This window comes from Nannospalax galili, unplaced genomic scaffold (assembly GCF_000622305.1).
Source record: "Nannospalax galili isolate Female #2095 unplaced genomic scaffold, S.galili_v1.0 scaffold231, whole genome shotgun sequence".
Classification (NCBI taxonomy): Eukaryota; Metazoa; Chordata; class Mammalia; order Rodentia; family Spalacidae; genus Nannospalax; species Nannospalax galili.
The window spans coordinates 619,641-638,407 of NW_008330120.1; the positions used below are offsets into that span (position 1 = coordinate 619,641).

Consider the following 18,767-nt stretch of genomic DNA (forward strand, 5'->3'; position numbering starts at 1 on the left):
TTTCTCAGTCCCCCGTGACCAGCTTGTCTGCAGTTGACACACCTGTGACATACCTACCTTTCCCCAGGTGGTATAAAAAATGTCACTACTCTAGAGGGGTCACCCTGGAACTGTGCTCAGTGGCCTGCCTGCCCTTAGGCTCTCGGGGAGCTGGACACTGACAAGTCAAGTCCAAAAATGCTGGGGGCCATGTTCCTGTGCTTATCTATGCACATACGTACACACATGCACAAATATCACATGAGGGGCACAAGTGTGCTCTCACTGTGTGTGTGCATGTATGCTTTTGTGTTCACGTGCATGTCTGTGACAGCCACTGGTTGGAGCCACTCTGAAACAGGGCATGAAGGTCTTAGGGCCAGCACTGCTGCAACCCTCCCACAGGAATGAAGACCCTCTAAAGAGACACTCCTGCCCCCTCTCTCTGGCTAACAATGGTCCCCAAGGACCTGGAACTCCCCCAGGAGTTTCATGCAGGGAGGAGGAAAAGGCTGAGGCCTGGTGTCTGCAAAAGAGGGAGCTTATCTCCCGAGGAGCAATCTCACACAGCTCTGACAGCTTGTCAGACCACCTTGTAGGAGGGGCTGGAGCCCAGACAAGGGTGGGTCAGTGACAGGACCGAACCTTGACCAGGACTGCTTAGCTATGCATTGCTCTTGTCCTCTATTTCAACCTAAGCCTCATGTTGGGACCATGAAGATGGACTGGGGCGGGAGGGGTGTTCCTGGACCCCTTCACTCTTCTTCCCAATGTGGACACATTGAATAAATCTTTCTGAGATTTTTACCTATTAAATTGTTTCTTTACTGAACCTATTGAAGACAAGTGGCTGAGGCTGGCTTGTTAGGTTTAGGTTGCCAGGGTCCAGGTCTGGCCTACCAACTCTGATGCCACCACCAGTATGGGTGCTCTGCCAGAAGCAGTAAGCAGATGGTGGCACTCGTCTCCAGGGGCCTCTCCACTGATCTGTGTGGATGGCAGCTGCCCATGTCTGCCGTTAGTCACAGCCACACCCCCATCTTCGTCCCTACATCAAAAATAAAATGGGAAGAACCTGCAATCCAAGGCCCAGAGCTCTCCAGCCCCAGCAAGGCTGCAGAGGGGGCCTAGAAGCCAGGAGTGCCTCCACCTGGGCCTGCAGGTCAGCAGCCTAGCCGCCCTGTTCCGGGCTGTGCTCAGAGCTCCTGCCCAGAATCTCGCTCAATGAGAAGCTACGGTTCCCAAAATAGCCCTAGTGGCAGGGCTGTTGCTAAGAAACACTGGTTAGGGCCTGGGGCATGGGGGAGGGGGCTCGTACCCTGCCCCTCTCACTGTGCAGCCAGCTGGCCTCCCCCCTCCCCCACTGCTGCTTGTATCTCCGTCACTGTCCCTCTCTTCCCAGGGCTGCAGAGGGGAGCACAGAGCTGAATGCTTATTTTATCCTGAGCAGCCCCAGTAAGAGGGACCTGCCACAGACACGGCCAGAAAGACGTACATACATGCACGCACACAGTGGGACCATGTATGTACACCCCAGGCAGCATATGTGCACATACACAGCAACCAGGCAGACTTCTACTGTCCCACTCCCCTGGGGGCTTCTCGACTCCCAGGTCACTGAACACTGAGTCTTTTAAATAGCCAATGATGGAATACAAAAATCCCTTCAATTATTTAAGAAAATCAAGTGTGACTGGTGCAGGAAGAGGGAGAGAAGTCATTTGGGGGTGGGAGCCATGTGTGCACAGGACACAGACAGGGCCCTATCCTTACTCACGGAGGTAGGTCTGGGGCCTTCACACCAGCAGTAATCGTTCCTCCTTGGTCCCAGCCATTTCGGAGGAGGGTCAACAGAGAAGACAGAGAGGGAAAGGGTCACCGACCCCTCCCTGCAGTACAACAAATAGTGCCACAAGCAAGTTCTCCTATAACCCAGCAGATTACCAGCACGGCAGAGAGGAGCGAGGAGAGGGCCAAGGTGGCCTGTGCAATGTGCCTGTTAAACAGAATTGTAAAATAACACTTGTTGGTCAGGGCAAAGCATGTTGGACGCCCCTGGAGACCAGAGGGGTCGCTCCTCCCAGCCCTGTACAGGGACCAACTGACCTGGTCCCTCTGCCTGACTGCTTCAGAGGCAAACACCAGGGCTGTGTATGTGTGTCCTCATCTGAGATGTGGGAGTGAGATGCAGGTCGCTCCTGCGCTGGCCCTGACTTAGGAAGATGGCATAGGTGGTCCTGGGTCCACGAAGAATACTGGGCAGATCTGGGGGCACCCCATCTCACTAACCCCTGTAGCCAGCACAAAACCCTGGTTTTAGTGCGACAGGCTCAGTAAGGGCGGCTGACCACAGGGGGGCGCCCATGCCTGTAGGTTTCTCTGGCTTGCCTGGGACAAGACAGAGCTGAGCCTGAATCCTTAACCCAGTCAGAAAAGCTGCCACCCTTGGAGTGTTCACACCCACAAGAAAATCGGTGGCACTGTGATCCCAGGAGGAGTCAGTGTTCGTGTTCTATCCCTTCAGGGCCTCTGAGTTCCCTGACAGGAAAGCGGTGGCTGCTACCAGCTCCCGATGCCAACAGAGGCCCAAGACCCCTGCGTTCCTAACACCCAGTGAACTTGGCCCTGTTGCAAGAGAAGCACTTTCCCTAGGAGCCTGCAGCCAGCAATTTGCATGTGTTTTATCATGACTCTACCATCAACAGTCCCACAGGAGACCAGAGAAAAGCTAGGCCTGGGCATGCCACTGTCGCCCCAGCCCTGAAGTATGCATATGTTTGTGCAGGGTACAGGGATAAAAAAAGGCATTTTCTACCCAAGGGCCTCTCCTCCCCTCCAGTCCCAAGCACCTTCTCCTGGTCCTTTCCTTGACTCTGTACATGGGGCCTCGGACTCGTTACCCCCAGGGGCTGCAGGGCTGTGAGTCCCTCAGTTCCCACTTCCAGGCCCATGGCATTTCCCCCACCTTTTCTGCAGAAAGCTGGAGTCAGCTGGGGAAGTTTATCAAGTGTGGATGCTTGGTCCCACCCCTAAAGCATCTAATCTAACTGCTGCCGGATAACAGAAAGCTCCAAATGCTCCCGGGTGTAGCTCAGCGAGAGAGCTCTTGCCCTGCCTGTGGGAGGCCATGAGAGGCCCTGGCTTTCATTCCCATCACTGGACAAAAACAGCTCCTATGTGTCCGCATTGTGCAACCAGCCTGGGCTCCGAACTTGCCTTTGGTCTCCAAGCACCATCTCCCAGACCTCTAACGGTTCACACCTAGTGTCATGGCCTCCAGGTGTCCTGTGTGTCCTGCAGTCACTATTTTCAACTCTGCTGTGATTTTTCTGTGTGCCTCACAGGCTTCTGCATTCTTGGAGTCGAGTGTCTGTGTTACCTGGAGAGTCAGCACCTAACATAGGCCCTGGCACGCTGTAAGCACTCGGTCAAATATTGCAGCATCTGTTAATGACTCGGTGTTCACTTGTCTAGGATGGAGACTGTTTGGAACCATTCTAGATCCTGGTCCACAGTCACTGGGCAAGGCTGAAAGAATGATGGGAGGGAGGGAGGCTGGCCCCAAGCCAGCCTTCCACCTGTTATATATGGCCCCGAACTAAGAATGGATCTCACATCTTTAAATAGTTGGGGATGAAACCAAAGGAAACATAATAGTTCGTGACTCACAAATTAAAAAAAAAAGATTTTAAATTCCAATCTCTCTATCCATAAATAAAGTTTTATTGGCACACATCCATGCCTGTTCAGTATGTATTTTTTGTTTCTGTTTCTAACCAAGAACAGAACGGCGGGGGCGGGTGGTGGCAACAGACTCTGGCCTCTGTGATGGTCCCTTGCAACTCCAGCAGGAGCTTAAGCCCCAAGGTTACAGGCTAATGGTGTTCAGAAGGTGGAAATTTAATCCAACTATATATAGTGTTTGAAAGAAAGGGTTAAGGTTTGGTAAGGTCATGAGGATGGAGTCCCATGGCAGATTGAAGGGGGAGGGCAGTCACAGGGACATAGACCAGTGCATCTCCTGTAATGTAACTGTGTGCCACCTTGGTACCATCAGTTTAGAAAGCTGTACTAGTGACTCTACTCACCAATGTCACCTAATACCCAGCAAGAACAGCTGAACAGAAGGCAGACTTATTTGGGGTCACAGTTGGAAAGCATACAGTCCCTCAATGGGGTGTGTGTGACAGAGTCCGCAGAGGTAGGTGGCTTTGGGGGGGCTGCCTGCTGCCATCTCTGAGGGTCAGGAAACAGAATAGGGCCGGAAGCAGCACTGGGCTATAGCCCTTGGGCTCCCCTCCCTCCAGCTAGAGCCCACCTCCTAAAGGCTCCACGGTCTCCCAGAACAGCACTTGCTGTGCAAGCCTGGTGAGCAAGTATTCAAATATGTGAGGCTGGGGGCCATTTCACATTCAACCCATAGGAAAGGCATCCATCAGAACCGAGCCTCTGTTAGTGTCATGCCCTTGAACCTCCAAACTGTGAGCTAAATAGGCCTCTTTTCTTTGTAAAGTTATCCTGTCTTTGGTGTTCCATTATAGTAATACAAGGCTAACACAACCCCAAAGCCTAAAATGTTCACCATCTGACTTTTTTCAGAAAGGGTGGGCCCACTTCCTAACTTCGTCTACGAGCCAGCAGGTAGGTATATGATATGACCAGTGAGCAGGTTGAGTCCAGGAAGACGCTCCACCTCAGCTCAGCAAACAGTCCCCTGCTGGCCTGGCTCCTGCTGAACTGTCTGATTTCATCCCATCTGACAAACATGGAAGGCTTAGGAAAGCCCAGGGTACCTGTCCTAGAAGTCACCTTCCATTACTCCAACTGTAACCTCATTGTTAACTGATCAAATCATCTTCACGTCTTCATTCACCAAACATGACATTTTAAGGTACATGGTTGTTCTTATTTCCCCTTCCCAAGATCTAAAGTTAAATCCTGGGGGCTGGAGAGACCCTTGTCTATAAAATGCCTGACGTGAGTTTAAGGACCTGAGTACACAGCCTCAGAACTCATGTGAAAAGCTGGACATGGGGGCAGGTGCCTGTAACCTCAGCCCTGGGGAGGCAGAGACAGCAAGTCATCTTAACTGAATCCACAAGAGACGTTGTCTAAAAAATAAGTGGAAAGACACTCAAAGGCAACCTTTGGCCTCTACACACATGCACACATAAACACGAACATCCACATACATCACAAACACACACATAGACAAAAACAAACCCAGTTGACAATGCAGCCAGAGCCAGGTACTTTTTGGTTCCACCCAAATTAACAATAGCCCAGATTTCTACTCAGCAGTAACATCCCACCAATTCCGACAGTCCGAGTGGAGCATTCAACATGCATAGGCCACGGCTTGGGGCCACGCCTCCCTTTCATGTGCAACACGATGCTCGATGTTCATTGCATCAAGCCATTGCCTGGTAGGTTCCCCAGAAAACAGCATCATCACGATACTCTACTCGGAGACACAGGAAGGGAGATCGCGTGAGGGGCTGGACCACACCTGGGTTGTGTGATTCAGCCCAGCCACATCAAAGGCAGACTCATTTCATTCATGAAATCCCTTCCTGATTTCTGGTACTTGGACCAAATTATAAACACCGGATAAGACAGGAGTTGGATGCACACACACAAGCTCTGGAGATGACCTAACTCGGGAGGCAGGAGCTTGTTCCAGTCCAGAGAAAATTTAGAGAAGGGGGGGGCCTATGAACCTCCCAACCATGACTGACTGCCTCCAAGAGCCAGAAAGCATGGAGAGCAAGGGTCAGGATCTGACCGGACCCCAACACGAAAAAAATAAGTCTGGGAACTAACGGACATTGACTGTGCTGCAGACCGTTGACCAACCTGAGTACACAGAGATGGTTTGTGAGCAGAATGTGAGTTAGACATCGTTAGCCAACGTGGAGAGACTCGAGTTTGCCCTGGGCTTCTCATGCAGCATGCCCGGGATGGATCCCACTTTCCTGTTTGCAACTTGGAGGTAGACCATGAGGCTTGGAAGACCCTACCCAATATCCCCCATGCTCCCCAGAGGACCCATCCCTGGGTCCCCTGCATCCCGGGGGACCCTTCCCAGGTGTCCTCTATGCCCCTGGGACTCCACCCAGGTCTCCCATGCCCCTGAAGGCCACCCCACTTACCCTGCTCCATCATCTCCAGCAGCCCCTGTTTGATGAGCTCCTCCCGGCCCTGCCTGCTGGCCATCTTCTTCTCCAGCACTGCAGGACACACAAGTAGCAGGTAAGTCACGGCCAGAGCAGTGCAGGCCTGCTGCACCGCAGCAATGTGCTGGGTTTATGGAAAAAGACAGTGACACCTGGGGCTGGGACCTGTCTGCTGGCAAATGAAGGGGCCCAGCTTGTTCAGCAATCCAGAGCTTTCTTCCTAAACCATTGGCTAAGCAATGTGCGTAAATCCAGCCAGGAAAGCAAGTCCAGGGAACGCTTCTGCAATGAACTTTCGCAATGCCCTCCTCCCTCCTGGCCCCTGGGCCGTGTCCCAACCTCCCCCAACTCCTTCACTTGCAGATGAAGGCATCCTCCCGAGCCCCAATGCCCAGCGCACCCTGGTGCCAGCCTTTGCTGACGCTGTCCTGACCACCTTATCATCTGTTCACACTGTCTCTTCTGGGGCATCCTCAACTAAAACGCAGGTAAGAGCATTCAGAGAATTCAGCACCAGACAGGCAGGAGGAAGCAGGCTAATGCCCTTCCAGGGATCCAACCTGCAATCTGTCCTTTCCTATTTGGGAAGGACCCTCCCAGCCACTCACCCCAAGCCACAGGAGAGGAGGGGGAGGAGGAGAGGGAGGCGGAGAGGGAGGGCAAACAGGAGGAGAAGGAGGGGAAGGGAGGAGGGGGGGAAGAGGAGGAAGGGGAGGAGGAGGGGGGAGGAGGAAGGGAAGAGGAGGAGGGGGGAGGAGAGGAGGAGGGAAGGAGGGAGAGGAGGAGAGGGTCTGAGCACTCTGGGTAGCCCCTGTCTGATTGCCCCTGGGTGCTTCCAGTGAGCACCCTTGGACATGGGGCATTTCCTGCTCTGACTGAAGTCCTACCAATGACCCAAAGCAGCAGCTGGAGGACCTGCTGTCCCTGCTGGGCACAAGAACACGAACTCCGTCCGTGATGTGCAGCTCGTTAGTGGCTGGATTGGATCTGGGCCACCTGCCCTACTTGGGAGCAACGCAACTGAGATGCCCACCACACGGCCTCTGAGAGCCCCTGCTGCTACGCTCAGTTCCCGTCCTGCTCAGAACCCCATTTGCCCCACATCTTCCTTAAAGCCTGAAGGTCTGTGCCTCCCCTCATTCTAATGTCAGGATTGGACATACTGAAGCACACAGAGCCCCAGGGAACATCTCCCAGCTTCCGAATGCCTAAATGGAGGCCCCAGTGGTGGGGCTACGGCAGATGTTCCCGCAGGAGCCTTAGGTTGTGCCCGTCCCAGGTCCCAGAGCAGCTTGACCACCTCACACAGCACAGAGCTGCAGAGCCACAGGGCCCAGAGAAGGAAGTTCCAGCTTCCAATCTTGCAGCACCTGAGGGTTAAAGAGGCCCTGGATCACCTGGCCACTCCTGCCCTGTGACAGGCCCTCAGGTATGGGACCTAGCTTCCTGTCTGCTTTGACCCTGGCACACTGGATGCAGGTGCTCGTGAATTCTTGAGTGGCATTGGTTTATTTTCATTCTTGTCAAGAAGAATTTGTCAATCAACTTCTTGAGTGGTTGAAACAACTGGGTAAGTTGCATAGACATGTGCGTGCTGAGCCCACTGCTGCCATCTCTGTTACAGCCCCCCGGAGGCTGGGCACTGTGGGCACCTGGGATGTGTTTCTGCCATCCTCGAAGCCCTGGAGCACGGGCCTCTTCAGAGCTGGACAGGAAGCTGGAGTCCCCAGGGACCTCAGAGGCAACAGCCTGAGACAGGTACTTACCAGGCACATCCCCGAGGCCCAGGACTAATTCCACATGCACAGCAACCTCACTAATTGCTTCCAGCCATAACTAATAGGGGAGCGACTCATAGAGAGAGCCCTGAGGGCCATGCTGCTGGCTCCCTGGCTCATGGGGGTTGGCACCTCAGGACCTGGGGTTCTTCTGCAGAGCCCAGGGCTGGTGGCTCATGCTCAGGTCCCTCCAGCTCCCTGCCCCTGGTGAGCAGCCTTCCTCTCTGTTTCCTCTCTCTAAGGAGGCCAGGATATGGGAGCTGTCTTCAAACAGAAGCTCACACCTGCCAGATGCCACGGGCCCCTCCGTGGCAACACCTGCTGCTGGGGCCTCTGGTTTGGTCATTCGCTCCTGGGTACCATGCCACAGTGCAGTCTCACGGCCATGGTTCCCATGGTGGATTCCGAGTAGGCAGGGGCAACAGAACAGCATGGCGCAACTCTACTTCCCACCGAGCTGGCACTGGCCGGGTGTGAGGGTGCAGCCCAAGTGAGTAGGGAGCCTTCTGGGTCCTTGGGTGGCAGGAGGCAGGGTAAGCGTCCTCAGACAGCACTTAGGCATGAGAAAGCAGGCCTGCTGCCTTCTCACAGAACCTGCAGCTGGGAGGTGTCCAGACCACACCATGGGCCTTGATCCTTAGAGTCACCCAGACAGCTCCTAAAAACAGCAAGAGCCAGACTTGGGACCTTGCCTCATCTGAATGGGAGGGTGAGGACCGTGGCAGTCATTTGTGGGTGGAGGGCTTGTTGTGGAGTGTGGTCTGCAAGGGAGAATGTTAGCCAGTGGGCACCGAGTCAGAGTCTGTTGTTAGCTGACTGGTGTGTCCTTGAGTCTATGCACTGCCTGGTGCTGGCCAACCCCGCCCAGGAGGCCAGTATACCGAAGTGACTGAGGAGGCTGAGCAGCCCCCGGTCCTCGGAGGCCACAGGACACCGTGTCCTTTGTGGTGCCAGGTGACAGCTAAGTCCAGCACATGGGTCCGGATACCCTCGCTCCCCAGCACGTACCGCAGGACCCCTTCTCCCCAGGACGCCGCAGGGCCCCTTCTCCCTACTCCCCAGGATGCCAGTAGGGCCCCTTCTCCCCAGCACATACCTGACGTCTGCTTTAGCTTCTCATTTTTCTTTTTTCTCCATTTCCAGGGTTTGAAGATCCTGCCCAGGGTGGCCAGCTTGCTGTTCCTCCGCACTGGGGGTGTGCGGGTCCCTGAGACCAGAGGCTCGGAGCGTGCTGGGGGAGTGTGGTCCATCTCATCTGTAAGATATAAACAGCGCATGTCTCAGGGGATGGACTTCCAGGATCCTAGGGACCCCATGACCCCTCACCCTAAGAGACCTCCTGAAGTTTACAGTCCAAAGGGTCATCAGAGCACTGGACACTCTTGGGGTACCTTCTGGCAGGGTTCACACAGGGGGCAGGCCCCCCTGCCCCGTTCATAAGAGGTGCAACCCATTTCTCTTCTACTGAGACCCTCCCTTGCTGCCTTCCCAGCCCACAGACCCACCCTGCCTCCTGCCATGGTGGTCTAAGGACTTCCTCACTGCATGATGAACCATCCTCTCCCTGAGGACCTTTGTCCATTCTGTGCCTGAGGCTCTGTGGTTCTTCCCAGCTTTAGCTCAGACAGGGGTGTCCAACTTTCTGACATTGGACATGATCTAGCCATCAACCACCGTGTTCACCTGTATTCATAGCAGCCTGAGATGCATGTGGCCTGTGAACTGCAGGATGGATGCCACCATCAGACGCTAACCATCTACCCAGCTAAGTATTTCTTCCTCTAGGAAGTCTTCGCCCGCCTCCTGCCCATGCCAAACCTTTGGCTTATGTACTGGAGGCTGGAGCACAGGCACCAGGGAACTGCACAGACTCCTGCACTGCACCCCCACCCCAATCAGCTCCCCAAGAACAGGGTGCAGACCAGGCCCGGCTGCAGACCTCAGCACTGGCCTGCGCACACGAACACTACAGGGAGCTGCTGCAGAGCTCCAGATCCATGAATGAACAAAGGAAAGACCCTGGCCCCCCGATTCTCTGTGCCTGTGATCAAGGATGCATGCGCATACCCTGGAGGACACACACTGGATGTCCCAGGTGAAGTGTGGCGCAGTGTGTCATGTGAGAGATAGGTAGCAGTCTGCATGTCCATCTGTTAACCACAGTTGGGGTCTGGGCCGAGTGTTTCCAGTGCCTTAGCCTCTTACTCAAGGAAATGAGATAAAAGCCCACCCAGATGTGCAGTAGTAGTAAGGGAACTTTATTGAAAGAAAAGCCACAGAAGATTCGCTACAAGGGAGCAGGTAGTATGCATAGACATAACATGGTCAATAGAAGATGCTCCCTAAAAGTCCACTTTGAGGATACAGTTTAGCTCCCTGGCATGTAACTGAAACAAGTCCATGCTTTTCTGGTCTATCTTGACATACGGAGTTTACAACTGAATAGAGACTGTCCAAGTATTAGAGTTATCAAGGAGAGAAGAAATGTATCCCATTGCTCAGAGTAGCAGGGTGTGTGGCCTGATGTAGGTGGGGTCTGAGGGGGCGGGGTCCAAGATTGCTAGGTGCACTGTTTGGAGAGGGGTGTGCACGTAATATGTTCAAGTTAAGGAGCGAGGCTATCAAGAGCAGTGTTAAAAGAGGGGGTTTGCACAGAGCCCCAGGTTACTGGACTGTTCCCTGTCAGTCTCATGTGCACGGAGGAGTGGCTAGCTTGTTCTTCCTCTCCATAACCAGAGTGTAGATGTAGAAGGGAGTGGAGTAAAGTCATATGCACAGGTAGGAGACAGACCTGAGGTGAGCCACAGGGTCAAACCAACCAGTGTGCAAATGGGATGGAATGCTTCACAGGCTCCCAGCACTTGAGATGCAGAGGAGGACTGCAAGTTTGAGACCAGCCTGGGCTACGTAAATTCCAGGCAAGCCAGGGCTACATACAGGGAGAGTCTATCTCAAAAAGTTGAAAAAAATAAGCATGTAAAAATCATGCCACGCACGCCACTGCTGTGTACAGTGTGGTATGCGGAGCGATGCGCAGGCCTGGGTGGCGTGTGCAGAGGAGGCTTACTTTGTACCTTCGGACAATCGGGAACACTGGCTGCTGAGGATGGGCAGGGAGGTGGCAGGCCATCACAGGCTATTTCACAGCCTCTGAAACATCCAACTTTGCTAGAAGTTTAGTTTGAATGGAAAACAAAACCCAACTAACAAGAAGGGAGCCCTGGAGACCTGACTGACGCAAAGCAGAACACAATCATCTGCTCACCCTGGACTTCCGTCCAGCTGTCACAGCCTGAACCAGAGTCCATGCACAGCCCTGCAGGACCCCTCCTCAGACAGAAGGCTAGCCCTGCCTACTGAGACAAAGACCCAGTCCCATCTAGGCTCTTAGATGGGACTTTGAACTCTTTGAACTCTGCATGTCACTTGGGAGGCAGTCCCAGGTCTGACTCACAGACTAGACCTTGGCCGAGACACCCTGCGCCATGGCCATGACCACACTGCCACCCCCAAACCTCCCACAGCTAGCATGCCCCCCACTCCACACCCACAGGTCCATTCGCCACATTGTCATTTGGGAGAAAGGGCTGGGACTCTTGGCTTAAATAGATCCAGAGCCTCAAGGAGGTCCTCAGGAGCTGGCACAGCAGGGCCACTAAGAGACTCGCCAAATCTGAGGAACACCAGGTCCTAGGAGGAGGGGAGGGTCAGCCCTCAAGAGTCAACTTCACACACAATGAAGCCTCTCTGCATCCCACCTTTCCCACCTGACGCATCCCCGGGGCACCTTCTGCCCCACAGAGCCTGGTTATGGGTTATAGCCCTTCCCCAAGGCAGGCTATGCAGAGCTTAGCCTTGGAGGGCTGTCACCTGGCAACCCTGGAGGGCTCATGGAGCAGTGACTGCAGTGACAGGCAGGCCTGGCTGTGTCCTCTGGACTCTGGCAGAGTGTCACTTCTCGGAAGTCTATCTCTCCATGACTCAGGGTTTTGGGAAGACAACTTTGCTGTTCTGAACTCTGTTTCCACGTCTGTAAATTAAATGTCATAAGCTTCCCTGCTGGGTAAGATTTTGAAGAAAATGCAGTGTATCATAGGGGTCCACAGAGTCACCAAGATGTGACACACAGGTCAATATACACCACAAAAGCCCTGTTGACCAGATGTTGCCATTCATGGGAAATAACACCATGTGTGTCCAGACCTCAGCCATGCTCACGAGGCTACCTGGTTTTCTTCCATCCAACTTGCCTTTACAATTAGTATAGTAATATAGCAAGTGTCAACAGAGCACACTGCCCTCCAGGACAGCATGCCACTTCACATTCATAGTAAATTTCTGTGCCCTGCTGGGAGCTGTTTTACCCAGGATGAGCCCAGGGCTGTCCCTTTGAGGTCACCTCCCTGAAAGTACCACCAAATACTAAGGGAGTTTGAGGGTGATGTCCCACACTGCAGTGTCGCAGATGAACACAGTGCATGGCACCCAGTGGGGGATCAGGAAATATGGGGGTGGTGAGGGTGGCTGAAAGGCCTGGGTCAATCTCAGCTCCCACTGTCCCCTCCCATGGTCACATGGTACATACAGGATGCAGGCAGTCTGCCCTTCCCAACAATCTATCCCACCCCATGTGCCTCCCCTCTCTCTCCTTCCTCCGCCCACTTCTGCCAGATGGGAGCAGAACTGTCAGTCCACTCCCAGGCCCCAGAAAGCTGCCTGTCCCAGCTACATTCTTGGCACAAACGGGAGCTAGGAGGGGGATGGGCCAGGTCTCCCCAGCTCCAGGCTCGTAATGAAGATGGAGATGAGAACGTCCAATGCACGGCTTCTTCCTTCCGATCCTGCAGCACTCACCAGAGAAGCACGTGCTGCGGGAGTTGCTCAGAGGCCATCTGGAGGAAGAAGAGTCTCATCTCGATAGGGGCTGCCCACCAAGGCACTAGCAGGCTCCCACAAGAGACACCAAGTGCGGCCTGAGCCTCCTGGCAAGTGGGGCAAAGAGAGCACACAGAATAAACTACAAATCAGAGCCAAATGTGACTCCACTTATCACCTACATCACAATGACCAGGCCTGGCCTCCAGCATCTGGCCTTCCACCTGGTGTTCTAGAAGCCTTAGAAATATGAGCCACGCTTCCTGCTCTGGGGCTCCCCAGGTCAGTATGCTCTGCCTTATCCCTGCTGTTATCATTGCCCAACCTTCCTGGTCAGGTAACACACGGCTTATAGGACTGAAGACACGGGGCCAGCAGCAGTCTGGCCCCCATCCTGGCTGGCCTGCCTAACAGAAGGACAGTTTGACCCTCTGCCCCTCCCCCCCGTGCCATCTTCTGCACAATGAACTGGCCACAGGGAGGTGCTCTGCTGGATGGACCATGTGACTCACTTAATGGGATGGGAGAGGTAGACAGGAGAACCAGTCTCCCCCCTACCCCTCCCCCCCTCCCCCATCCCCATTACCAGTGTCAATATTATAACTGGCTGACTCACTCTCCCTCCTCCCCCTCCCCCTCCCCCATCCCCATTACTAGTGTCAATATTATAACTGGCTGTCTCGCTCCCCCTCTCCTCCCCCTCTTTCTCTCCATGTCTAACACAGGCGTAGGGAGGGACACCCTGGATTTCTGACATAGTCTTCCTAGCTGCACCGAGGACAGCAGGGGCACTTCAGCTACTGCTCAGACCTCATTCCTCCCTCCACTCACAAACTTATTCATGGGGCTGGAGAAAAGCCTCGGACATTAAGAGCACGTGCTGCTCTTGCAAAGGACTGGGGTTGGGTTCCCAGGACCCACATGGTAGCTAACAACTATCTATAACTCCAGTTCCAGGGGATCAGATGCCCTCACCTACACTGACACCAGGCATACATGTGGTACACATACATACATGTAGGCAAAACATTCATAATCATAAAATAAAGAAAATTATATTTTAAAAAAAGAACCCATCCATCCATCCAACCTCTGAGAAAATACGAATTAGTACCAAACATGCACCAGGGAATCAGGCTAGGGACAGATGTACAGAGGGAACAAAGATGACAAACTGCTCTCCTGGGGTCAGAGTTACCTGTGGGACAGACAGTGAATAGAGGCATCTGTAAAAATGGTCCCTGACATTCTCCAGCGCCTACCTCTTCGTTTCCCCTCCTCACAGTCATTACCGGACATGGATGCCCACGTCACACACATCTGCCTGAGCCTGGAGGTTTCTATCTTCCCACCCACGTTCCCATTGGAAGCTCCAGGAGGGCAGAGGTCTGATTGGGGAGGGGAGACACTGTGTGTCCCCAGGTTAAGTGAGTGTAGGTACATAAAAGATGGGAACCAAGGAGGTTCTGATGGGCAGCCTGGGCTGTGTGCTCATCATGCCAGCAGGACACAGTGGCTGCTCTGCTCTGAAGGGCCACGGAGACTGAGAGGAGGCTGGTGGGCATGCAGAACAGGGCCATGTAGAGGAGGGATTGGGGAGGGGAGACACTGTGTGTCCCCAGGTTAAGTGAGTGTAGGTACATAAAAGATGGGAACCAAGGAGGTTCTGATGGGCAGCCTGGGCTGTGTGCTCATCATGCCAGCAGGACACAGTGGCTGCTCTGCTCTGAAGGGCCACGGAGACTGAGAGGAGGCTGGTGGGCATGCAGAACAGGGCCATGTAGAGGAGGGGCTGTCCCGGTCGGGGTAGGACACGGTGAGAGGCAGGGCCCCATCAGACACTTGACCTTGATTTACAGTTCAGCAGGAAAGCACCCGAGGATCCTCAGCCCCAAGACCTCATGCTTATGTTTGCCAGCTTATGTTTTCACCCAGCACAGAGTGGCTCCTTGGTACCCTGGTACCATCAGGGAATCAGAGAGCTTGGGGCATCCAAACTCACAGAGGTCTGCCAGCTTTATTATTTAGCATCCTTAGGACTAAGTGCCCTTTGCATCTTCCTGCCTTGAGGGCCTCAAGCCCAGGACTGGGTTTGGGAGGCTGGGAACAGAGAGGCGAGCACAGATGTCCTAGTGAAGAGATTACCTTCCAACACTCCTGGGCAGAGAGGGGTAGGGTGTGTCCTTGACCTGGTGTGTGGAAGCTCAGTGAGCATGTGAACCAAGGCTGCCTGAGCAGGTGTGGCCCACCAGGGCTGCCAGGGCTGTGCTGGCCCACAAGCACATGCAATGTGAAAAACTTGTTAGCAGACACAGATGTAAGAACATGTCCATAGATGGAGGGGACAGGGGAGGGGACAGGTGAGTATCCTGTCCCTTCTCCTTGGTTGCTCTCCCAGCTTCTCCTGGAGCAGTAGGCACCACCTTCCTGAAGTGAAGACACTTTGGGAGGTGAAAAGGCCTCATTAACAGGTCCCCTCAGGTCTCTAGTAACACAGCAGTGCTAAGTGTGAGGCCACCCCTGCCACCTCTAAGGCATTAGCGGCTAATTGTTGCAACAACATTTCCCACAGCTGGTGGCTGCTAAGCAAATGCCCAGCAGCAGCCTCGAGCGGAGGCCTCCCCACCCCTGAGCTGCCCAAGTGATGGGCAGCAGCCGAAAGTCCAAAGCCATCCCAGGACCGACCCTGACTGGCCTCACCGAGCCTACATGCTGGTCTTCACGCCAGCCCATGTGGAGTTTGGTTCCAAGTCTTCTTCCCAGCATTCCCCCACCCTCCGAGGTCCCCCTGAGCTTTTGCCCTACAGATGTCCCCTCTGCCTTTCTCACAGGCACTGACATGAGCCTCTCGGACCAGGAGCTGCACCTGCTGCATCTGTCACTTTGTCCGTGGCACGCAAGGCTGCTCAGGTGACCACCCCTCAGCCTGCAATCCCACAATGCAGGGCTGCAGAGGCTGGAGCCAGGCCCTCGTGGCCATCACCCTGATGTCCAACAGTGCACGGGGCATGGCCGCTTCCTCATCTCGTCACAAGTTCCTGCCCTCCCTTCTCCTCTCACCAGGATCCTTTTCCCTCAGAATGCAGGGGAAGAGAGCTCAGCCTCACTGGGGGAGTGAGGTCAGGCACGTGGGGCCCAGGGACTGGTCTCAAGGTGGACGGGGACCATCTGCACCATACCACAGTGGAAAATGATTTTCTTGACTGCTTCACGCCTCTGTCCCACCACTCTCAAGCACATCACGTGTCTCTAGAAAGCTGCTGTGCACCAGAATGGCTCTGACTTCCAGACAGCAACAAGCAACATCAACCTTTAAAGGGTTCCTGCTGTGACCCCCAGCCTGGATGGCTCTTGAGTAGCGCCAAACAGTATATTTCAGGTGCTGCTGATCAGTAAGGGCAGACAAAGGCCACACCTGCACACCTTCTGATGCTAGGATGGGACCACCCCGCTGAATCTCACTGCCTGGATGCAGGTGGGGATGGCCACGCAATGGGTGAGCGGGGGAGATGCAGGGAAGGGTGTGCTCATTCAAAAGGGGGTGAGGATAACCAGTCCTCGATTCTTCTTTGTTCTGGAAACCTCTGAGGCATTTCCCTCTATCTGGGTGAGCATATCCATACACCTCTGATTCCATCACAGCTGGCTTTGATGGAAACTCCACCAGCTTTTCAGTGTAGAAGGGACGGGGTTCTCTTTATAATAGAACACGACTTCCAGAGTCTTGTCTCCCGACTCGCACCAAGCCAGGGCTCAGCTGTGTGGACGGGATAGCATGAAGGAGAGAGCTCAGGGCTGGGCACATGTGTGAAAGCGACGCTAGATGCACAGTGACTTGTCATGACTCAGAGGCTCAAGGACCTGTGGACTAAAGTTCCTGAAGTGAAGTTTCTAGGCTTCCTCTCATCAACCTCAGGCCCCAGGCTGGCCCATGGAGAACTCTGCTTTTCCCCTCTGGCCGGCAGGTAGGGGCCAGACAAAGAGAAGGAAAGAGGTTGGCTGAGCTATGGAGTGCATGACCAGCCCGTGGAAGACTGAGCAGCGACAGCTCACAGTTAGGAAAGCTCACCTCTGAACACCACACCGAGGGGTGGCACTGACTGCTTCTGCCTCCTGCAGCTACAGGAGGAAGTCCAGGTTCAGAGCTGACAAGCAGTGCTTGTGCTCAGTCACACAGCTGCTGGGTGGCAGGACAGATAAGAGAGCCCAGGTTGTCTGACCTCATTCACTCTCTGGACACAATACCAGTGTTTCCAAAACGGTGTTTCAGAGGTGTGGAGGTAGCTGGGAGGCACTGCCTATACCACAAGCGTCCCCTGAGGAGCCCTGCTTCACGCCTGCACAGTAAAGGCTCTGAGAAGTCCTGCAGCCTGCAATCCTAGTCAGCTGTTTAATCAGCAACATTGCTCAAGCTCCACAGCAACAGCCTCACAAAAACTGCCAAACAGAACAGGAGCCTGAGCCCAGGACTAAGCAGGCTCAGTGCGTCCTAGTAAGTGACGTTAATGATTATTTATTTTGGGGAAATGAAAGTCCTCTCCCTAATATCTGTACTGCGAAGCTAACAGAATCCTCAAAGCTCTGAACTGAAGTTGGGCCTCAAAACCTCCAAGTCACTGCCCCTGTGTTGTCTTAGCTACCTGAGGTCCTGCACCCAGGAGTGATATGAAATTAAGGCAAGAGAAATAGGCACCATGGCAGCCTCTGACACCAGAGAGGAAATCGAGACATTACCTAAGCAGCTTTTCTCACTCATACAAATTGTGGAAAAAACAGCGTATCTAACCAGAAGGCCCATCTGCTTAGTACCAGCCCATAGTTCTGCCAATGGTCGCTGGGCTGCCAGGCAGATGGCCAGTTCCCTGGCCGAAACTCAGTGTGGATCTGTAAATCCGGAGGCTCTGGAGATGCAGGGCAGAGCAAAGACAGACAGGTGCCTGGGTCCAGAAGAGGAAGGGGCCTTGGTCTGCCCGCACAGCACTCCTCTCTCTGCTGTTCAGAGTCCACACTTTTGGATTCGCACAGTGAAACCCTCAGACAGAGGCTTAGGCAGGAAACCACCTGCATCTTTGCAAGCACTGAAAGCTGCTTTTAGAGATGTTCTTCAAAAAAAAAAAAAAAAAAAAAACAGTTTAGAAAAGGCCAGAGAAGAAAACAGCATGCCAGGAGACAGACCTCAACATTCCAGGGGAGATTTAAACAAAAGTCAAACTTGGACTTTCAAAAACCAAAGTACAAGGTAGCTCCTTCCATAATTCAGTGACAGCTTCAAGACAAGCAAAGGCTGGCTTTAAATGCAGGTATCCTGGGGCAGGGGAGCTATACAAGCATCAGGATCTGCATTCGATATCCAGCACCCAGAAGAGGAGCCAGACGTGGTTGTGCGTGTCTGTCATCCCAGCACTGGGGAAGAGGAAGGAGATGAACGGGTCCCTGGGGCTTGCTGGCCAACAGGCCTAGCCTAACTAGTGAGCCTCAGGTCCCAGTATGAGATCCGGTCTCAAAAATAAGGTGGACAGCTCCTGAGGAATGACATCCCAGGTTGACCTCTGGCCTCTACATGCATGTGGCACACTTACCAGCATACACAAGAATACACACACACACACACACACACATACACACACACACACACACACACACACGTATCTTGGTTTAAGTGCTGAGAGATTCTAAGCCAACAAATTTGGGGTTTGAAGCCATGTCCCTGTCATCCTGAGGTCACCGATGGGCAGATGTTTTCTGGAAAGTTCAGGTGACAAAAGCCAGGGACTCTGCGGCCACTCAGCCTGTCGGAGCAGGAGTGCAGGCCAAGCTGAAGCACAAGCAATGGGCATGACTGTGTTCTAATACAGCTTTACTGAGAGCTGAAGGTACATGGACTTGGTCCACGGAATGACAAGCTCTGCTCTGTGTGGGCCCTTTAGAGAGGTCTTCAGGGAAAAACTACCACTGGGTG

At 53.8% G+C, this 18,767-nt stretch overlaps 1 protein-coding gene across 5 annotated transcripts in view; it reads right to left on the reverse strand.

The window, feature by feature from the left end:
- Phactr3 (phosphatase and actin regulator 3) overlaps positions 1-18,767 on the reverse strand; it is a 240,325-nt gene that overhangs the window by 74,419 nt on the left and 147,139 nt on the right. For all 5 annotated transcript variants that reach the window (XM_008842156.3, XM_008842137.1, XM_008842172.2 and 2 more), the window contains exons 2-3: positions 9,030-9,188; positions 6,132-6,209 (exon numbers count right to left, since the gene is read on the reverse strand). In XM_008842156.3, the coding sequence (XP_008840378.1) occupies positions 6,132-6,209; positions 9,030-9,183 (232 nt within the window). In that variant the 5' untranslated portion in view covers positions 9,184-9,188. The remainder of the gene's footprint in view (positions 1-6,131; positions 6,210-9,029; positions 9,189-18,767) is intronic.